Here is a 23,018-nt window from a genome sequence, read left to right as displayed (position 1 = left end):
GTGCAAACAAACGTCTTGAACAGCTAAACTAACGACGGAGGCAGTCGATTGTAAGCTTCATGCAAGGCACTGCACGTTGTGACCGATGGTACGGAGATCAAGTTTGCTGAGTGAATTGAGAGAGAAAAACATATATGAATAAAAATTCAACACTTCACCATTGTAATCATTGAACTAGTCGTTTCTTCCATTATGGAGTACAATGAAAATTTCGTTGAAAATAAATGACGGGACTGATTCTGCTCCGTCTACTCAAACGAAGTTTTGTGTACGGCCAGGCTACGCTGCAGGCAACACAGCCTATCAACTTCGCTTACCGTTGCCGTACGGCGTAATTGAAAACACTCAGAAAGGAAAAATTATACCTTGAATGCAGTACAAAAGTTTTACTTATTAAATTTAAAAGTATTTCAAAATAATATCGAACGTAACGGGTATCTAATCCTCACAAGGACTACAGTAGTACAACAAGTATCGGCTAGCTGCGATGCGATGGAAGTTCGAACACAAGAGAGATCCCGGCCTCACTGCAAAGTCGTCCCCTGCGCACCCGGCCCGACAGCAAACTAACCTCTTGGTTTGATTCTGTTGTTTATATTTTTGTATAAATTCATGATACATATCTGACTTTCACAACTGTACAATTTGCTCAGGCTGTAGTCTACAGACGATCGGAGGGAGCTAAGGCAGGCCCCAAATTTGCATGGACAATGCCCGGGACAATTATAGACGCAGCTCGATGAGAAAGTCATTCACATATTAAAACCTAAATGAAGTGATCAATACAAAACTTTTAAACATCACTGGTTCTGAAAATTTATGATCAACGGTTCTAACCTACGGAATTTACACTGGACGTTGTTTTTTGTGTGTTTGGCCAGCTACTAGACCTGTAAGGCTGTACTACATGGAGGTAGTGGACTGTACAAGTGCAGCGGGGCCGAGATTGGTGTGGGGCCTGCAGCAAGGTAAAATTGACAGCGTCCATTGCAGAATGCCCGCGTGTTATCCTTTCTCGTTTGGGAGGAAATTTACCGCTGTATTCAGAATGCCTTTTTACAGTATAAAAGCCCAGTAACTGATGCATCAAGAGCCAAGAGTCTGTAAATTTCTTAGCAGTAACTCCATTGTTTTTTCTAAATTTTCGCTGAGATACAGCAGTGCGTATACTGGTCCCGATCGTTCTTACTCAGGCGTTCACAACTGTTTAGGGAGCCGTCATTATTTACGATCTGGGGTCGGAGGAATTACATTAGAAACTCCGAAATTTTGAGTCACACCCCAGCCAACCATGAAGACTTTGAGTAACCCCCTCTCTAACAGAAAGTTTGGCTTCCCTTACCTGGGACCATGTAATAATATGTAGAAGCTCACCTAATAAGCAGTCTCCGACCATATAGGCCTAGTATTGTTAAATTTGGATGGGTAGCATGTCATTATGGTATGGTTAAATGTCCAAATGGTTGTTGAACTCAAGTCAAATAAAATATACACTTCTATGATAATATAAAGGATGAATTCACAACAGTTCAGTTTTCTCCTAGATCCTGTGCACTTACAGTGATATCTGTCGAGAACATTTCTCCATGACCAGCCTCCCCTTCCAACCCTGGTAACGACTGCAGAAAACTACTGTGTGACATCATCATCATCACTGTTGATCCTCATCTTTGATGTCGCTGGTGCCATTGAGTACATAAATCACGATATCATTCTCATCGTCACTATCTTCTCTTTCATAATGAGTATTGCTGGTAGTAGCACCTTCTTGTAGTTTTTCGCCTTGCTTCATCTAGTTGATATTTATTTGTACTGTTAGAGTATTTATTTTGTTTTTATTTAATATGTATCAGAGTAAAATATATAAATCAACTAATCATTATGTCATTGAGGACAGAGTAAGATAAAGAAAAAACATTTTGAGCACCCCCTTATAACTTTCAATTTTTGAATGACCCCCAGGTTGTAAATACTGACGGTTCCCTTACTTGCTACCAAAGGCCATCGCGTTCACTGCATTCGACAGGCAACCATACATTGCCAAACTATGTTGCTTCGATTTCGCAATCACCTTGCCCCTAAAGCGACAATCAGCTGAAATTTATTACTTCAAGTTACTCAATTTTGATAGCTATTTGCCTAAAGAAGTGAGCCAAGTGTATATAGTGTCGTCTTGATTTTACATCGGTACCCGGAGCTCTAAGTGACCAACTGCAGGGTGCGCATCGGTGCACTACCGACTGCAGTTTGAATAATCCGTATATAACGCACACGGTACCAGAATAGAATGTTAGCCTCCTCTGCCAAAGTTCTGTATCCTCTGAAACACAGTAGCAGTACGTATTTGAACGGAGAAGAACAAAATAAAACCATTCGCAGGTCATTCAGCCGGCGACCATGGGCGATTACCCGGGCAGTGTGGCGTGGCAAGGCCCCAGGAATGTTGCAGGCTCGATGATGTCATCAGTATCGGCGTTCTCGATCACGTGCACAGCCTACAAATTGTCAACAAACCCGCGCGGCAATCCAACTCGATCGGGCAATATTTAGCGTTTGTATGTCACTACAGGAGCACAAATTTGGCTTATTTCTTTACTGAACAACATTTCACGATGGATGTAAGAGAATAATATGTAATTTCGAACATAAAAAAAGGTTAAAAGTTACAAATACTGGGGCTTTAATTGAGATCGACAAGTTTTGAAATTTAGCGTATTTGCCATACCCTCTTTTGCTAAAAAATACGATAGCAATAAATCTTCGTATTTTGTGTATAGATAATCACCACGATACTTCGTTGCAACAAGTAGAAGAGAACGTCGAAACATAGAACTACACTTATAGAAACTACCCAGAAAACATCACGCCTGGGTTGGGTCGCATTGGGCGAGAGCCGAATGAAGTTGGCCTCAGTTGGGTCGCATTGGGCGAGAGCCGAATGAAGTTGGCCACAGTTGGGTCGCATTGGGCGAGAGCCGAATGAAGTTGGCCACAGTTGGGTCGCATTGGGCGAGAGCCGAATGAAGGTGGCCACAGTTGGGTCGAATTGGGCGAGACGGCAAGTCACGAATGACAAAAAGATATACGATTATGACTGGACCTGTAGCACAGGCGTGATGTTTTCTGGGTAGTTTTTTTAATATAAGTGTAGTTCTATGTTTCGACGTTCTCTTCCGTAGCCTACGGAAGAGAACGTCGAAACGTCGAATAAACTACACTTATAGAAACTACCCAGAAAACATCACGCCTGTGACTTGTAGAGCTTACTCGACATCGACAGTGCCGCAAAGTGCATGGACTATCGTAAATACAAAAACATGTAGCGGTATGAAAGACAGACCGCAATGACGGTGTCCTGATCATGGTGAATGGACAGTTTGACAGTCCCGTTCTTCTAGTATGCGAAATTGCCGGCTTATGCAAAAAATCTCCCTGCCGGATTCGGAAGCTGGTCAGTGAAACTACCTCAAACAAAATGTCAATCTCCACACGGTAGAGATGGCAGTTGTAGCAACAGTGCGGCGTAGATAATTCTAACAAAGCTAGAGGGTCTCCGAGTCGTTCACACCCCCTAGTCTCTGCTGTATGTATGCACATTTTAAATATTCCAAATTGGGACTTCTTTCACTTCTGCTCGTGCCCAACTGACGTAACGTGGCTTGTATCTCAGATTTTGATAGGAGCTAGCCGTCCGGCAAGAGATCGCGCTTTCCGTGCAGTGGTAAAAATAATACGCTTACACTAGTGAAAATGATACATAATCTTCTATAACTTTGACAATCGCAAAAAATACTAGGGATTATATGGTCTTGGCAGAGACGGAACACGTTCGCTTCCGCAGCTAAGATTTTTTTGTTTGTTCCTCTCTCTCTCGCTCTCTGTCTCTCTTTCTCTTTTTCCTTTCCACTCATTTCGCTCTTCGCTCAGCCCCCCACCCCACCCCAAGGGCCGGTGCTACTCGGCCTAAACGACAGAATGACTTCAAGTGCAATAAAGTGTAGCTTTGAATGAAAACGACAGCTTTGACACCGTGCAATAGCTTGGGTAGGGAAACGATAGTTGTCTGAATGGAATCCGTAAGTTTAATCATCTAAACGATAGCTTTGAACATATTTTTATGTTAATGGCGTAAAACAACTTGGCTCACAGCAAAGCAGTGGAAGCGGCGTTAGCATTTTACCAGTTTTCTCAACAAAATCACCAAATTCCGTTGCGTAAGTTGCGTAAGTTGCGTTCAGTGAGGTTCAAGTTCGGTTACACTTCTGTTCTGTAAAGTTTCTGCGCCAATTTTACAAAATTTGCAGCGAAATCACCGTTCACGTTTTCAAACTGAACAGGCTATCAGGACGTCCTATTTAATACATTTAATAGAATTAATGGAATTAATTTTAGAGGTGGTTTGGTTGAACGCGTCACAACGCCGCTCGACTACGTAACTGTAAATGCTCCGACGAGATTCCGTAAAAATGCTAAAACTATGCCACGTTTTACCTAGCTACACAGGCATCATGTGTTGGTATTGTTATATCTCATTTCTTGTTATAGTATGCGATATCATGGAATTAGTAAAAGTATACTTTGGGACACTCAAGGGGCTTAATAGCACCCCTTACGCCCACAGGCGCACGACGACAACTTTTTGTAATTTTAATGTTGAAATTTTAATGTTTAAACTTGTTATTTTAATGTTTAAACTTGCATTTTATTAATAACTGTACACAAACGGAAATCGTGGGGGCAGCTATTGAGACATGGCGCCTCATGCACGGCTGTGGCCGCGCAGCTCTACTGTTAACGTTACTTACACAATCGGCGAATTTTAAAATCATTTTTCAGTAATTTTAATGTTGAAACATGCTTTTTATTGATAACTGTGCAAACGAAAATCATGCTGGCAGCTTTTGAAACATACAGTAAGCAGCGCCCAGAGCACGGCTGATGCCGTACCGTGGGTTCAGTGTCTTGTTCACCTTACACTCATAATGTGTGCAAGACCGTGGGCCACAGCCATGCTCTGGGCGCTGCTCACTGTATGTCTAAAAAGCTGCCCGCATGATTTGTTTGCACAGTTATTTAATAAAATGCATGTTTTACCATTAAATTACAGATCAGTGGTATTAAAACTCGCCGAATGCATAACTTGAAGTAACAATAGAGCAGAGCGACACAGCAATGCCCTGCATTGATGGGCGCTGTTCACTGGATGTCACAAAAGCTGTCCGCACGATTTCCGTTTGCACAGTTATTAGTAAAATATAATGATTTTAAAATTCGCCGTGCGCCTATGCTTACGCCACCATACATCACTCCGAGACGCTGTTATTCTTTGTTTTTATTTATTTGCTTTAGCGGGTTAACAATGGCTATGAAACACAGTGATTTTTTCATGCTGTTCTGTTATAAGTATTCTATTCCTAACTTTTGGAAAATCACTGTTAAAGGTGAAAAACGCGCTGAATGTGCCATCATGGGTTCCGAAACGGCCACAAACTTGATTTTATTAGTAATTATCAATGGAACCAGAGCACGACGGGTGTCGAGTCGATTTACATATCTATGAACTGCAACGTTTTGATTTATTTTTCCGGTAATTTTGTTCCGTCTTTAAAAGTCAATTTCTTGTTCTACTAACATTCAATCTCGACCATGTTGACGACTTCTTACTTGTCCACAATAACATTGCATGTGTCCAGAATACGTTGTGTTGGCGAGGTTAGCCTCATACTCCATGGACTGAGGAGGAGGAGAAGGGGTAATTGTCCCATCAGTTTCGAATCGTACTCATGAATAGGGACCATGTCACAATAGCAGGTAAATTTTCAATCTGCTCCGGAAATTTTCCGTACGTCTCTATATAAAATAAAGATAGACACAGTGTCCATTGCTGTTTTGATTGCCATTTTAGGTCACTAGTATGCGCCTCGCAAATGAACGACTCAAACTGTATGAAATTAAGCTTTCAACCCCCCCCCCCCCCCCCCGGGAGTACTCCCATAGAAAAGGTGTACGGGTATGTGCCGCTCGATTGAATGGATCACTTTTTCACGAAAAAATCCATAATACATAAATAAATACGTTTTCATCCGAAAAAAACAAAACAAAATATGGGTCGATAAGAAAGCAAATATCCCATGCTTTAGGAAAACCTTCACATGCAGCAGAATAAAGGTGAAATTCCCAAATCTCTCAAGCAAATCCTTAACAATGGGTCATATTTTTGGAAATTACATCGGTAGATGTTTTCAACTCGGTCGGCACGTGACATCCCCATATGAAAATATCAAGAGTAGGTCACCCATTACCATCCGATTTTGGTGATCTTGTAAGAATTCTCGAATAAGAGGGCGTATACACTCTCTCAAGCTTGAATTAGGTAATAGTCGGCTCCTTTGATGTTATTATAATTGTGGTTATTTAGCAGACGAGCGAGTATCATTTTTCAAAGCAGACTTCTAGAGTCTCGACGTCAAGACCGCTAGTGTGAGTGAGTGCGCCCCTTACGGAAAGTCGAGAGAAGTAAGAGGGTCTGAAGACAGGTCAAAGGTGAAACTGAAAAGTTGACTCGGCATCGTGACTTGTCTGTGCGTCCGGCGGCCGCAACACGACCGGACAACACGACCGGATTTTCATATCAACAAACGAAAGCCTGAATACAGGTACGTTGTAGTTTTGCTCGCTTGCCATCGAACCCAAGTAGAACTTTACATTTATGAAGTAATGACCACTCAGAGAATCTCTTCTCTGTCATTTTCGGCGATCGACCTTTGAAGATAATATGCACTACACAGTACGCCATGACACGTTATATACGGTTTCACTCATGATTCAATGATTGACATTTAATTTCGTTTTCGTTATTACAGCAATTTCAATGGATGGGAATTTGATAGGTATATGTTCTATATACTGGTGGCGACTCCACTTTTATTTTATTGTGGAACTTTTCAGTGAACCAGCTATTACTTTTCAATTTGAAGAGTCGCCTGCTGTCTGACTGAATAGCTGACAGCTCAATGCAACATGCTATGGCGACGACCCGCACCATACCAATTGGACCCAAGTCAAACGGACCCTGTGATTTCACGAAAGATATTTTTCGGTCTACATTCTCGTTGTCTTTAAATGAAAGTTTACATGCATCATGGAGGTTCTCAATTTCAGACTTTCCACACAAAATAATGTTTTATCGACACAGTGAATTCTATAATCGTCAGTACATCACTAAATGACACACGAACACCAACCAACACTACGGCTGCAGTGGACAGTTGCTGCGCCTGCGTGCGGTGATGCCCAATACGACAATACACAGTGCACAGTGTAGCAGATTCTATTTGTCATTTGAGGTCAGCTACAGTAAGTTCTGATGTTCCTTATCGTTGTTTCAAGCATCATAATTCAACCTGGTACTAGGGTGTTCTGGTGAATTTTTGCAGTCAATTGAATCTCATTTTTTTATGACACATTTAAAAATAGAATAAATTCTAAGCTCTCCAGTCTTTACCCTGTCAAAAAAGAGTGATCCGTTCTTGAGTTATGTGTATTTGAATATTAAAATTATTACGTAATTTTAGGACAAGCTGTAAGTAGGTGTATGTAACAACCCTATGTAAACAATAGAAAGCACAATGGCACCGATTCAGAGGATATGGAAATGTTTAAATCAGGATATCTCGAAAACTTTTCCTTCATTGGTGATCAAACTTTCACCACAGATACATTTTTTAATTTTCTAAACAATGATTGTGATATTTTCAAACATTTCTCATTAGTTACCATGGTAACCTGAAATAACTGTCAAAACATGTTTTTTGTGGAAAATGAGGGATATCTCAAGAATTATGTATACAATGATGACAAACTATTCACAAAGGGGACATTTTTGAATTTCCTGAATGATGATTTTACTTTTGAGTAAATTCCCCTTGGTTGTCACGGTAACGTGAGATATCCATTAATTTGATTGAAACATTTTTTTTATGGAAAGAAGCCTTGATCAGGTAAGTGTAAGATAATTTTGCTATTGAAAGAACATGTGATATCATGGGACTTAATATTAATAACATCTTATTGTATTTGTTGCCATGGAAACAGTAAAATTTTAACCTTTTCCATTGGAAAACTCCGGCAAGTTTTAAGATGTAACATGATTGAATGAATTTTCTGTAATCAACTATATCATGTGCTTTCCACAATAGCATTGAGTTACCAAGTGGTGTTTACATTCTCCTGACTGTCGCCATGGAAACTTAAAGATATCAATTTTAATAACAATAAACATGTTGAAAGTATTAACATTATTATCCACAACATACTTTCATTCCAAGAACATTCAACCAAAGACTGTAAACTGAATATGAATTGACTTCACTGAATGTTGAATACATCAGGCATTGATCATAATTGGCTGCTGAGGAAGCACATTTTTGACATATGACCTGTATGTGGTAGACTGGTCATGTGATGTGACTTGTTATCTCAGCCAAAATTGGCTAAATAAAGAAATAGATAGGGCAAGAAATATACTAAAATGCAGATATTGATCCCATTTAAACAGTCATGTTTATTTCCTTGGGCTGAGTTTCAATACAGCCACTGACACTCAGTCATGTACAAAGCAAATGTACATATTTTGGCAAAGGCGTCGAGCAACTTTGTTTGGCTATGGTTCTTTGCTGATGAGTAAAAGTCATACACGCCACCTCATGACATAGTGCCAGCCATCTGAAAAAATAAAAAAAAGTATAATAAGTCTGGAGTATCAAAAACACATAGTATACATGAACAAACAACTACAAAAACTAATATTTTCACAAAACTGTTTGGAAGGCAACTCAAATCAAACAAAGAATAATCAGAGTTTAGTTATTTAACCCCTTCACTACCTTAAATGCAAGATATTGCCATTGCCATAACATAATATAATATACCTTTAATGCCAAGTGATATCTAGTATGCATATTCACATAATTTTATGCCATATTCAATGATTTAAGCATTGCTATTTTATACAAAACATATATTTTGTTCAAAACTGAATTTATTAATCAGAATTAGTATTTAATTAATCAACTGATTATAATAATAATACATTGATAATATAATAATTATAATCTAATATAAACTTAGGGTGGGGTATAGCAATATATTGCTGGTGGAAGTCGGGTTAAAATTACAGTATACCATCAGCTGACTAATTAGCATTTCTTACTCGTGCCACATCGTGAGATGAAACAGCTGGAAAGAGACTTTTATCTCCGTAATTTTGTATCTTAGCTGCTAAAATAAATAACCAGGGTGCGTTTATTGTTCAAATTTACATTTTCAACTAAGTATAAGCTTGATATCTCTCAAGAATGCAAAAATTTGCAGCCGGAAACGATATTTCAATGATCGACGCTAGGGAAAGTGCCCGGATGTACATACTACGATCCACACGCTCGCAAAGAAATTCAATCCCGTTGTGTATTACGATATTTCAGGACAGTTTATCATCAAGATATCATTAAAAACAGTCGAAATTTTCGTATGGGGGCCAGGCACGTTTTTTATTGGCCCGATTTTGAGATTTTAGGAGAAAAACTCGTACTTACAGTGATTTTTTGGTGTAATTTCGGATCCACAGCGTCCAGAACAATGCCTCTACCACCAAAACGAAGCCCTGTTTGTAAATATTCAGAATCTGATGTCGTCATATCCTTACAACCAATCACAACCCGCGGATTTGCCGCCAAAACTGACAGTCACTCCGGCAACTAATTTATTCAGGGAGGGGTCATGACCGCAGAGGTCGCGACTCACACTGAGCGTCGTGACTGCCCGTTGTTTTTCTGGCCGTAGATCGCGTTTTCACGCGGTACGCTCATAAATCAGTGCATAAATAACATTTTCGAAAGCCAAATATTCATACTAACTAGGATTTTTTTATTTTGGTTATTTATTTTTACTTTTATGAAGAGTTGATTTACGCTCATGCATCAGATGTGGTGTTGAATTACGTTGTTCGTACGCAGTAAGTCACGTGACCGAACGCCCTACTGGTACTATTGTTGGACACATCGCCGCTAGAGGATCACAATGCGATGAAAAATGCGTGATAATGCTACAATGTACATCACTGGATTTTGAAACGTGGTGCAAGATTGACACCCAGTTGAAATCTTGAAATTCAGATGTGTATATTGTCTTTATAATGCACTCTGGTCTTGTGAATTGGAGGAATGATTTGGACGGCTGTGAGAGTTTGTCTGTATATCTCAATATATTTACTTGCAAACTCAGATCTCTGCTTTTTGCCACAAAATTACAATCAGCTTCAACACCAGTCCACAACCAGCCACATAGTGTACAGGTGTTACCTACCTTATACTATGGTGTGGTTTCTTTAGACATATTTTCAGAATGTCACTTTAATTCACAGCTGAGCAGCAGCACAAATCTTACATTCTTGTTCTTGTGAAGGCTGTTTGCAGTAATAGGAGTTACTTGTTTAGTAATCCTAAATCTATGTAGATGTCAATAAACCACTTGACCCTGCTTGACCCACTCAGATTTCACACTGGACCTGAACCATGCAAACCTCACTATTCGCCTGAACTAAGATTATTCGTGCTGTAGCCAGACAAGCTGTGGAAATGCAGCTATCTGTGGCAGGGAAGCCTGCGTCAATGTGGGTCATGCAAAGGTCAACCCCGCCACGGATACCTTCGGGCCGTCTCATAGGCAAAGGGTAAATTACGACGACCAAACGTTGGTTTGGACTCTGAACGGCGAAATGTAAACCAAAGTGAAAGCGAACGTAATTCAGTAGTGACCTGTACCTGCCTGAACTGTGATTATTGCTCATTCCCTAACTGCTTTTGTGAAAAAAATCTATGGTTCATTTACGTATTTAGGCTGATTTTCCAAGGATTTCTCAAGATTTTCACTCCTGCAGCAAACTATGATCCTCACTCTATAATCACTTTCGAATGTGTGACTTGTTATCAGAATATCAATGGAAGTTAGCTGGAGTGAAAATCTTGAGTACTCCCTGGAAAAATCAGCCGAAAAATGTAAACGAACCAGAGATTTTGTTCACAAAAGGATTAAGAGAATGAGCAATAATTAAGTTCAGGCAGGTATAGTTCAATTTATTGAATTACGCTCACTTTGGTTTATTTTGCCATTTAAAGTCCCGACCCAAGTTGGGTCGTAGTAATTTACCCATTTTGCCTATGAGACTATCTGCAGGTATCCACAGCGGGGGTTGACTTTTTGATGACCCGCATAGATGCAGGTTCACCACAGATAGCTGTGTTTCCACAGCTGTAGTCAGACATACATGTAAAGCTAGTGCACCTGTCCTCATTGGTCATTTTAACCCACTGAAAACATACCTGTGTCAGGCCAATGATAATTTTTCTCATCTGAGTCCCGGATTGTCACTGAAACCTTTCACTTGGATATAGAAACTTTGATTACAGGTGGTAAAAGTAAAAGCATACATATATGTGGTTACAAGTTGTGTGTTGGCAAATCAAGATTATGCAGAATGCCGTGATATTTTTCTAAACTAATAACTTTCTCAGTTGGCAAATTTTAGCTGTCAGTGACGTGTATGTGCCAGATTCCACCTATTTTCTCCATCCTTGCTTCAGCCCAGCCAATGTAACAGTAACCTGCTTAGGGGTGGCCCATTTGATTTGGGGGGTGGGGATGGTTGCTGGAGGATTTTCGAAAAAAAAAAATTGTTGCTGGCCAAATGCCAGAAAAAATTGTCTCTGCACAAAGGAAGGAAAAAAAATTGCTTCTAGGAAGTTTGCAAAAAATTTGCTGATGCACCCTTGGGCGGTAGACCAGCATTCAGTGATCTCTGGAGCTGCCGCCTATGGTGGCATTTCTGAACAAGAATCTTTGAAAACAGAATTGTGTTGTCTTTGGAGCCGCTGCCTATGGCAACATTTTTGAATGGGTATCTATCGAAGAAGAAACATCTTCTCAGTAGCATGAATCATAGTCACTCGGTGTGGAGTGACCTTGCATACAGAGTGACCATACATGAATGTGTACTTGTATTCTGCCGCTGCACTCCCCGACTTCACTGTTATAAATGTAATGCTTCCAGTGTTAGAATAAACATGAGAATGTTTGTCAACTACACAAAAGAGATTGAAATCGATAAATAAATAAATCTCATTATAAAATGGTAACACTTTATTAATAGATATGTCTATTAAAGTTTAACATTTTGTCTCAAGGTTTACTAGAAAACAAAACAACTGGTGAATGTCAATGTCATGTATATGCCATCTGATCAGATATTTTATAATGAAGAAAAATATTAATCTGCCATTCATATCTCAGTAAATATGTATGATTTGTGATAATTATTGGATCTGTAATTGCTTTAACCCGTGGCGGAGTTGACCTTTGGTGACCCGCAAAGACTCGCGCTACCCCACCACAGATAGCTGCATTTCCACAGCTACAATGATGCATGCTGTGGTTTATATCCATGTAAATGCAGTTCAGGTAGATTATTAAACCAAAGTGATGTGTGCTGTATTCATGTTAAAAAACAACACAGCATTCATTATGTTCTTTGCATCAGCATACAAAGTCATTTTTCCTTTGGTTTCTGTACCAGTTAAATTTCCACATTTTGGATTCTTAAAGTTAAATGTTGTAGAAATTAAATTTCATGACAAATTCACAATGTGAAGTCTGTGGGTCAAACACATGAGCTGGATATACACAAAGCTACAGTACCTATGGTCTGCAGTGGTTCTACTCCAGAAGTTGAACCAAAAGGACATGTGGTATCCAACAGAATCGATTTGCCCAAAAGATCACATAGTGTGTATGCAATACACCCTTTACTATGTGCGTTTTTGTACATGGGTGTGTTTGTACTGTGGACCATTTAAATTTTGGGTTTAACCTGTTGAACTTGATGCAAGGATGGTACAATGCATGGACGAATCAAGTAGCTACAGTGTATCTTATCCAAGAATGCACAAAAAAGGAGGTTGTGTTGGATGATGAGGAAGATGATTCAGAATTTTGTTTTTAATACACTTGGGTCGCTCACAGTACTTGAGATATCCCATGATTCATCAGGATCTCTGCTGTTGGAGATTCCTCAGTGAAGTGTCATGTCTCTTACATTAACGGTGTGTGTAAACAAATTTATGTACCAGTAGTAAATTCTTACAAATCCTTGTTAGCGCACCATTCTTCTCGATCCCAATTTAAATACTTTGTAAAATTATGTTTGATTGAGGGAGGAGATAACAATTAAATTTTGTCTCCAGCTATCTATAATAGTGAAATGGAAAGTAGGGAAAATACTTGCACCTGTTTAAGGAAAGGATATTGAAATGACAAAAGAAATTTACATGTTTGATTGTTCTCATTCCTCAGAGAATGGCCACTTTAGTCAGTCATATGGGAAGTTGCTTCCCAAAAGTGCATGTGTGCACTTGTTGTACCTGCAGAGCGTGATTTTTATGGTGACATTTAATAGTATTGTAGTTTGAACATATCAGAACAGGTTTAACTAGAACAGTTGTTCAGATGATGTATGACTTTACTACTCACAGATAGAGTGTTTTTTTTTGAAAGGCTACATGCACTGAAACATTGATCAAGCAGCTTGTAGGTTATTTAATGTGGGAAGACTGTGCACATTGATCAACTTGATGCAAAGCCTTGTATGCACAGTGTGTGTCTCCGTATCGGTCAAAAAATTTAAATCCAGCCCTGTAGCATGTTACACACAATTAGATGTCCTAAAGTGACAGCAATAAATTATAATTCAATGAAGCCCCTGAATCACAGTTACATAACACAAATCAGATACTAAGCCATTCGTCATTTGAGTAAAAAGACTGTTTTCAATTCTTCAGCAATTTTTCTCAGAGATGACATTTCTGGTTTGCCACATTGTTTGCACAGTAGTCACAATGTACAGTATCAGGTAGTCTAATTAATTTTATTTCATTTCAGGTATTTAAATTCGGCTATAAGTAGTTTTGTTCACACAATGGTCAACTGAACCAAAACATTACTTGGAATGTACAGTGGCTGCCTTACAAATATTGGTGTTTTCAAATGATGTATATTAGGCCCATTCATTGCATGTTTTGTCAATGTGAGAAAACAATTACAAATACAATACACATTGTTGAATGCATTGATTGTTGAATGTAAATTACTTTCTTTTTTGTGCCTCTGGGTTGTTTTTATTCAAATTAATTGTCCTTTAGCTAAATGATATTCAAGTATATTCTGTATATGTATACACTGTACCTGTTCATTTTAGTGATGATCTAGTTGCTAGTTGCATTGTCATTGAGTACGGAGATTTTTTCCTTTTCAATTCAAATAGATACAAGAAGTGTATGGTCATATACATGTATTACATACCCCATACATACCATACAGTACAGTGGACTGGGGCAATACAGATGATGTTTCATGTTTCCATAATGTTCTCACATTGTATATACAACCATGATACAACAAAGGTGTGTGTGTTATGGAACCATGGAATGACTTCAACCTTTTGAGCCAGTATTTTGTCAAAATTTTCGAACTTGGAGTTCTGCCAAGGATTACACAGACTCAGAATAATTTCAGCAATTTGTCTGGAAATACTAAATAAGCAGGAACTAAATAAGCAAGACTGTTATGCTTGGCGTTGTCAAATAAATATACCCTTTGGTAATTAATTTTGAATTGCACTACAGTGAAAGATTGTCTACCTGCCAATTATTGCCTTTATCACAGAATAATGAAGCATTTCAAAGTTATGTCTAAACATGGAGCTAACTCACAATGAAGCTAATTATCACTGTTTGTTCTCATTTTAGAAACAACAATACAAAATTAAATCTGTTAGAAGTACACATACTCTAGACGTTCAAAGATTAGCAAAGCTCGGCCATCCCGGATACAGTGAATTAGTGATTGAACACAGGGCAAGTACAGCTTCCCATTTTCCTTGATGGAGGCTGTAGTTATGTTCATGAGTTGATGAGCAAGGACAGAAAATCATAACGATGTCGACCAGCAAGAAAGAAGAAAACGGTCACCCTGTCATCATCCAAGATGAGCCAGCTGACAGTGGTGAGCTTGATAAGGAGCAATCCGGGGACAGAGTACGGAATTTTGTGCTGTGTGCTGGATTTATCACCATGGAGCTGGGAAAGCAGATCTCAGCATTTGGAAGCAGCAGTTCAATGGAGGCCGGCATCTCATACATGCATCAACCATCGTAGCGTTGATTGAACTTGTGAAACTGTGCATCTGTGTTTGCCTTTTTTCTCCTAAAAAGGAGTTGACGTCTTTGAAGTTCACGTGGAACTTTTTGATTCCAGCTTTCATGTACGGTGTCACAAATAACCTGTTTCTCTACACCATGAATGTTACACCTCCACCTTTGTGGAACACCCTTATACAAACACGAGTGATTATGACAGTGGTCATTTATCGCATCGTCTTCAAGAAAGGGACCACACCAATGAGAGGGCTAGCCATGTTCATCCTGATTTTAGGAATCACCTTGGCCGCTCTGTCTGGGTCATCCACAGGTCGTTCAGTTCAGGAACCCACCATGCGTATTGTAATCAGAGCAGTTGTTTTGAGCTTAGTCAGTTCAGCCTTGTCAAGTGCTGCATCAGTCTACACAGAGGTGAGTTCTCAAACTTTAATTCCCACTCTGATCTTTACAGGGCTTTGTGTGAAAGCAATCGCTCATTTCGTATTCCTCAAAGATGAAAAAACACCATGATTTAGAAAGTGAAAATGTAATGTGTATGTCTATGTATTCCTGAAAATTCATGAGTCCTTCCTTTATGACAGATTCAAGACAGAATCTGTGTATGATACCATCATAATGAGGAAGGGGTAAAAATACATGATAGCTGGATTAAAAATAATTAGAGATCACTACAAGAGTTACATGTACTCCGGCTGAAATGTTGCACTCTGTCCACTGCAGTGTCCTAAGGAAAATGCATTATGCTAAAGAAGTACATGTACAATGTAATGATATGAACTCATGAACAGGCATGCATTTATTTCTGTGTTCATTTATTCAAGTTGGTTTGTTCGTACCATGGTCCATTCAATATCAGCCAATGTGTCATTTGAACTTATGCACAAGACAACCTACATGTATAAAAGTTTATGCACCTCACATACAGTAACATGAAATTCTGATATAACATGATTACTCAAACAAGCCGAAAGGTTTGTAGTGTTGCCTACATGTGTAGCCATAGCCTGATAATGGCCAGTACAATATTGACTCCTAATACAAATGCCTTTTATTCTAGCTTTGTTCTCATTTTACCTAGTAGGTGTATTTCCAAGGACAACGTGGCTCTTAAGACATTGTCTTTTGTGAATACCAGTACAGTGTATCAGGAAGTTCATTTACATTTTGTAACACTTTGAATCATGCTGAGAAAGTGTTCCAACCCTCAACCCTGCTGATCATAGATTGACAATTAATTTCTGATAGCCTAGCAGCTGATTTGCATAATAATATAATTGTAATGTTAATGAATTTCTATTGTTTTGCGAAAATTAAGAGGAAAGTCTTCTATGCTTTAATTACTCTGGGGAGAACAATGTATGTGTACCATCTACAAAAACTGTTTTTGTAATGAGCTGACTGTGATTGCTGTAATAAGCCATAAAATTCCATACAATATGCAGAACACATATGCATGTACTGTGGTAGCTTTCTCGTACTATTTTACACCATAATACTCCTCATGTGGTTAGCATAGCTTGATCAGATTGGCATAGCATGGTCTCTCTAGCCAATGTTGTTTCGAGGGAGGTCCCTGCCCAATTTAACATCCTTGGCTCATTTACCATTCCAACCAAAACAATGTGGTGAATCTATTTTTATTTTACAAATGTATTTTGTTTTGTTTATATCTCAGGATCAAACATCAAAGTGAGACTATTAAAACAAAAATGTTTTCTGAGTAGTGGTAGTTCTGACATTAAGTAAGATGATTAAAATAATTCTGTACAGAACAGTAGTCTGTACATGTGATCTTACATGTATATCACATGTACTGTTGTTTCAACATTTTCCACTTTGCATACTGCACTATCATTTCTAAATATGTATTTATTTCAAGTAAACAAGAAAACGTGGGTGCAGCTAAGTAGGTGAAAGTACATAGGGAAGAGAAACAATCTGTTTTTAGCTTAAGAGACTCAGTGGTATCAGTACAACAAACAAAATTTATTCGTTTGGTTCAAAACCCCCTCCTGTAAATGTAACTTCAAAAGTGTGAAGTGTCAATTTCTTCATTCACTGGCAAATTTGACCAGCGTCAAATTGATCCAACATGCGTGTAAAGTTAGTTTCTGTTCAGACATGATTGCAATCAAAAAACATGGAGGCGTAACTTTAGCTCCATGTCACCTCTGACCTTTCAAAGTTCAAAATGACAAGCTTGGATAAGATCACAATGTTTGTACTGTTCATGGTATTCATACATATTTTACGCACAAGAAAGGTTAATATGACTGCCACTGACTATTTTAATCATCATAGACAACTTCAGCATATCTTTACGGGCTGGAACTGGGTAATTTGGCAGTGGAGAAAAAATCAGTACATAGCATGTAACAATGTTGTGAACATGTACATTGGTATGTCTCCCATAGAATAAAATGTGGAAGTTCACTATTTACATGTAGATAAATGCCCCTTGCCATATTTCATCACCAAGTACATAATCACTGCAACCATTGAGCTTCATTTTCATCTCCACGGTGCAATCAATAAACTAAAACGGAAAAAAAAATACATGATGATTATCAATAGTAAAATGAAAGAGTCAATTCATTTTACTTTCCCTGTCAGCGTTTCTCTTGGGCTGATCCTAGTCTTTGTGGCTCATTGATGCTGTAAGACAAGTGGAGTTGCTCTGATGAAAATACCATGTAAGCCTCCACAAACCTCATATTTTCATGATGGTGTTAATTGAAAAATTGTTGTTTTTAGCTGGTGACTAGCTTTCTAAATAATGTCAATTGTCTAGAAATATACATGGTGTTTTTCTTTGACATTTTGACAAAGGATACATGTATGTAAATATTTGTCAAGTCAAAATTCAGTACTTGTATCATCAACACATTGTACACGTATGTACGGTAAGAAGTGGCATGATGTGGAAGAAGTATGGAGACACTACCCAACTTCAAATTTGTTTCTCTTTCTTCACAATTCACAATTTGAAGGGAAATTTAGGGCACACTGTATTCTCAATTAAGGGTTTGTTGTTGAGGAAAACACATTTGAGAAGGAAAACTGTTGCCATGAGTGTGCAGTTTTCTGTTTGATATACTTACAGTGTAAGTAATAAAAGAAAAAGAAACGTGCTGACCAATCAGAGCAAAAATTAAGTTCAAGTCAACTCCCTACTCATACAGTACCAATGAAAAACATTTTGTTACAAGTTTGAACTTATGTGACAATAGCAGACTGTCTTCAAGGAACCCCTTACCTACATTATTGTTTTCCTTACAGTATCTGTACAAGAAGAACAATGGCCCGTCAATGCAGCACCAGGTACAGATGTACCTCTTCAGTGTTGGCATGACAACTGTGTGGTCACTTTACATCACCAAGGGTCATCCTTTTGCCATCCATGGACGTGTCAGCATTGGCCGAATACTACTGATTTTCGCGACAGTGATATTGTGCAGCGTTGGCAGTCTTCTTCTACCAGCTATTGTCAAGAAGATGGACAGCATTGTTAAGGTTTATTCCTCCGTCGCAACTATCGTGCTCATGGCTTTCCTATGCACCTGGCTTTTCCCAAAGAGTTTCCAACTGAATCTGCCATACTTGGCAGCCATTTTAATTATCCTTGCCTCTTCTGTCATGTATGAGCGGGCAAAGCCAAAGGACGCATCCTCTGAAAAGCTTGTCACACTGAGTTCAGGTGACGCGCTATCTTTAGATCCAGAGAAGATTTTATGAAATGATACAGGTAGAGTTTGTTTACATGTTTTGCTTTCCCTTCAAAAGAAATTCTACTCGGTCAGTGCAGTTTTCAGTTGTGTGTAAATATATGTCGATTCTGATTTTACTGTCTACTGTTTAGACATACCTTAATCTCTCTCGTTTAGTCTCAAACAGTATAACATTTCTCAGCCATTTTGATATTTTATGTCACAATTTCAATTAACCCTTTGAGCACCCAAGTCAAATTTTGTCACCTTTAAAACTTTACCCCAGTCAATTTTTTCAGATTTTTGCCAAAATTTTGATAAAAAACTGTAGCCAATGAATTTAATGTCTATTTGGTTCAAAATTATCAAAATAATTACAGAAAACTTATAAAAATGGTAAAATGTTGCACAAAAATGTTGGTGGGAACACTACAGCACTCAAAGGGTTAATGTTTTAGACAGTGAAGGTAAAGGGGAGTTAAAACTTAACAAACATAAAATACAATTGCCAGGTGGTGTTGGTAATGTTCTTTTCATGATATCAATTTTTACCCTCTTCTAGAAAAGTAACTTCTTTATTTTGTGCAATTCAGCACTTCACTTTCATTCCTTGAAGCAACATTTTAAGAGGCTGAATTTTCCTAAATTTTTTCTGTAAAAAAAACTGTAGTTGTAGAGCCATTTTCTATTCTCATTGGCATCACCACAATGCAATATCGTCACTTTAAAGTTGCCGTGCCTTTTTAGTCTTTAGCCTTTTTCGGCTGGGGCCATTACTCAGACATGCCAAAACAAATTTCGTTTATAACTTCGCTCAAAGACAAAGCACTTTGACCAAGACTAACATTCCTGGCTGACACTCGTAATCTGAGCTAGGGAGTGTAGGTGTGTTTGAAGATTATTGAGTGCATGGTATAGTACAGTGTCATGGCAAATGACCATCCTTTGGAGTTTCTAGAATTATATCAAATAGAACAATAATGCAAGACAGATGAAATTTGGATACTTTAAAGCCCCACTAGCTGTAACTCTTGAAATTTGTTGAGCTCAAAATATCTTCCTATATTCTCTCCTGTCTTTCTCTTAATTCTACTCTCTGAAGGGATATAGGCTTTTACTGCATCAAGAAACCATTCAATTGTGAAACATTTGACAAAGTAAATTCAAATTTTAACTGTCACTGTGATTTCTTGAAATTTTCAAAAATTGGTAATATTACAAAGGAAACAGAACATACAATGTCACAGTTGAAAACATTCACCCCTATGCATTACATCAGTCTACTCTGTGCAGTTTATGTGAAGATTTCAGTGCAGATAAGCACAGTATCAATGGATTTTCCATGCATGGGCTGCAATTTAATGTGTGGGCACACATTTTATCACAGTGTAATCTTTATCTTCAAAATTGCACATACAGTCCCAGTGGGTAGTTAATAATCAGTGTATACACACACCTAAATGAATACATTCTCACAATCCTTGTTTAAGTTTGAAAGTAAAATCATAAAAATAATGCTACTAGTACTAGTGGGGCTTTAAGTATATATTGCATTATTCATGCTCTTACTGGAAACCTTTCTTAATATTGCAATTTGCTTGCATTATAGCAAGGCTGAATATTGAACAGTGACATCAAAGGAAGATGTGAAAATATACCTCAACATGACAGCCAAACTTTGATATGCATTTCAAAGTTTGCACACCATGTACCTAATACTCTCAGGTGTTCTTCAAGGACAATCTTTTTTCCAACATCGATTGATCTCATCTTATGTTTGATTATTATCATTGGTAACTCCTGGGATTACTCTACAGCCAAAGCCCAATCAGATAGTCTTATTTTGTTTCAGTAATGCACAAAAATTATGCAATTATACGAATTTTTATATACAGGGCAAGTAGGTGTAATTTTGGTCTGGACTAGAATTCAAATGTAAATTATAATAGTACATTGTCCATGTGTAGATGCTGTGTTGACTAGCTAAATAGCTGGTGTTTCAACATACCTTGGGGAGTAGAACAAGAACTTGTAATTGACTTGAAACACAAAACCGGTGTAAAAAATCATCAAAAGTTACAGCTACTGGCCCTTGAATTTTATTGATACAAGTTTTTTCTAATATATGACATTCTGTTTCAAGATGAAATCAAATGACAACATCTAATCTTGCTCATCCCTGCATCCATATCCGAAGACTGCATATTTTGCATATTCATGAGGACATATCCATAGTGAAAATATTCAGCAATACTGTGATGATATGAGTTCATACTGGTACAAAAGCATCACAGAAAAGAAAATGTACATTGCTGCTTAAAACTTTAGCTTGTAGATGCTGTATATTTCTGTTCTGTGTCAAGTGTAGGCAGCGTAGAGCTTGTGTTCGTTCCACTGGTATAGACTTCATACCCAACCAGATCTGTCTGCCTAGCACAGCGAAAAATTCTTTCTCTAGATGACATATGAGCATGTTTTTTGAAGATCTTTATTCTTACATGTTGCAAGATGGGCCTCAGGCTCAGAGGCCGTAATATTTTACTTGAATGTAGCTAGCAAATTGTTAATTTTAGATTCAGTTTATCTCTTTGTATGGATTCGTATTCAGTTCCTTACGGAATTTTATGTAAATTTCCGACAATCTAAATCAAAATTTACCTTTAAAACACCATTAAGCCTGATGATTCTTGCATAATTTTGATGTAAATATTTCATCATCATACACCTTTGAAAATGTATTGCTTTTTATGCTTTGCTTGCATGGATGAATTTATGTATATTTTGTACTCTAAAGATTGGGACAAGCTTTTATTCATTTTCTTATATTCTTATTTTAGAGGATTATTCACAAAATATTGCCTTGTATGGACAAGAGCTCAGTGAGTGATGTTTTGCTTGAATGGCTGACGGAGTCCAACACATCACTCACTGGGCCCACATCCATACAGGACATATTTGTGTATAACCCTACTATTATACACCTTATTCAGGTAAAGACCCATTTTAAGTTAAATTTTTGTTGCTAGAAGACACACGACAGGGCATGAATTAGACCACTGTTGACTGAAATAAAATTTTCATAAAATTTAATTTTCAAAAAATTTTTACACAGAACTTTAGTCAGCTCTGTAGTTGGCTCTGTGCTGTTTATTGCTTTGTGTACAGACATTGCCAACTATGCGACTTGTTTTTCCATTAATTCAGTTTGCAATGATAAATTTATTTAGATGTAGCGTGCTCTTATTCAGTGTATGATGAATAGATTTTTTAAAGGCACTTCAACTTCTTCAATGCACCAAAATTTCATTGTGATGTCAGATAGATCTGTAGGTCAGAGGTCTAGCATCCTAACGTGTCGCCTGTATTTAAACTCCGGTTACTGTGGAAATATGGAAAGTTATTGAAAAATGGTAGAACCCATAGGTTTTGTGAAGTAGTGAATAATTATACAAGATACCACAACCAAGTCCCAGTTTTAAATTTAACCTGCTGTAGATCTTGTACTTAGAGAAATTTCAGCAGTGCAGCCTAGTTGTTGACTAAACTTCATTTCATTTCAGTCATTTTCCCTGTTAATAAAAAGGACAAAGTTGCACTTTTTTGAGCTTTGATCGTCACTAATTTTGTTTGAAGGTAAAGTAGTTTGTGTTTGACTTCTTGAAACATTTTGAAATACTGGTCAACTGTGCAACCTCATCTCTGCTTGCTGCCAGATAAGATTGAACATTCAGAAAAAGATTTGATGGCCATACTAAAAACATCAAGTTCAAAAATTAAAGAATATATCCTCATCATGAATGGACATTGTTGCATGAAGTTTGGACTTCATGCAAGCTTTTGATATGAAATCTCAAAGGCGGTGCCTATACAGGAGGATAGCAGCTGAATACACTGTTGGTAACCAGAATAGGAAAAAATCCATTTTGTCTGGAAGTCATAAATGAGATCATCTGTTTATATTCAGCAAATTTTGGAAATTTTCATAATTTAAGAAGAAATCAGTTGCAATAATTACGTTTGTTCAAAATTCCAATATCCCTGTTTTT

At 37.9% G+C, this 23,018-nt stretch overlaps 2 protein-coding genes and 1 long non-coding RNA gene across 4 annotated transcripts in view; 2 read left to right on the top strand and 1 right to left on the bottom strand.

The window, feature by feature from the left end:
* The window catches only part of LOC139123122 (uncharacterized), a 112,465-nt gene that overhangs the window by 86,818 nt on the left and 2,629 nt on the right, over window positions 1–23,018 (top strand). The window lies entirely within an intron of this gene.
* LOC139123123 (uncharacterized) lies at window positions 6,531–22,571 on the top strand. 2 transcript variants are annotated; one of them, XM_070689138.1, is made up of 4 exons: window positions 6,555–6,656; window positions 6,864–7,356; window positions 14,856–15,676; window positions 18,545–22,571. In XM_070689138.1, the coding sequence occupies exons 3-4, from the start codon at window positions 15,368–15,370 to the stop codon at window positions 18,998–19,000; spliced, it is 765 nt and encodes a 254-aa protein (XP_070545239.1). In that variant the 5' UTR covers window positions 6,555–6,656; window positions 6,864–7,356; window positions 14,856–15,367; the 3' UTR covers window positions 19,001–22,571. The 2 variants fall into 2 exon arrangements, with proteins under 2 accessions (XP_070545238.1, XP_070545239.1); XM_070689137.1 differs by lacking the exon at window positions 6,864–7,356 and having other exon boundaries at window positions 6,531–6,656.
* LOC139123124 (uncharacterized) lies at window positions 8,540–10,038 on the bottom strand. Its single transcript, XR_011549601.1, has 2 exons — window positions 9,594–10,038; window positions 8,540–8,724 (listed from the first exon to the last, which is right to left on the bottom strand). It is a non-coding gene; the product is annotated as an uncharacterized lncRNA (long non-coding RNA).

Source organism: Ptychodera flava, chromosome 22, assembly GCF_041260155.1.
Source record: "Ptychodera flava strain L36383 chromosome 22, AS_Pfla_20210202, whole genome shotgun sequence".
Lineage (NCBI taxonomy): Eukaryota > Metazoa > Hemichordata > Enteropneusta > Ptychoderidae > Ptychodera > Ptychodera flava.
Note: the sequence above shows the minus strand (reverse complement) of the source record. Positions and strands in the feature narration are given on the sequence as shown.

What these genes read in the sequence shown, in the direction of transcription:
- LOC139123123 (XM_070689137.1), top strand. Translation starts at nt 15,368, where the DNA reads ATGTACGGTGTCACAAATAACCTGTTTCTCTACACCATGAATGTTACA. An exon ending in CTGCATCAGTCTACACAGAG is followed by an intron (nt 15,677 to 18,544) that starts GTGAGTTCTCAA and finishes TTTTCCTTACAG; the next exon opens with TATCTGTACAAGAAGAACAA.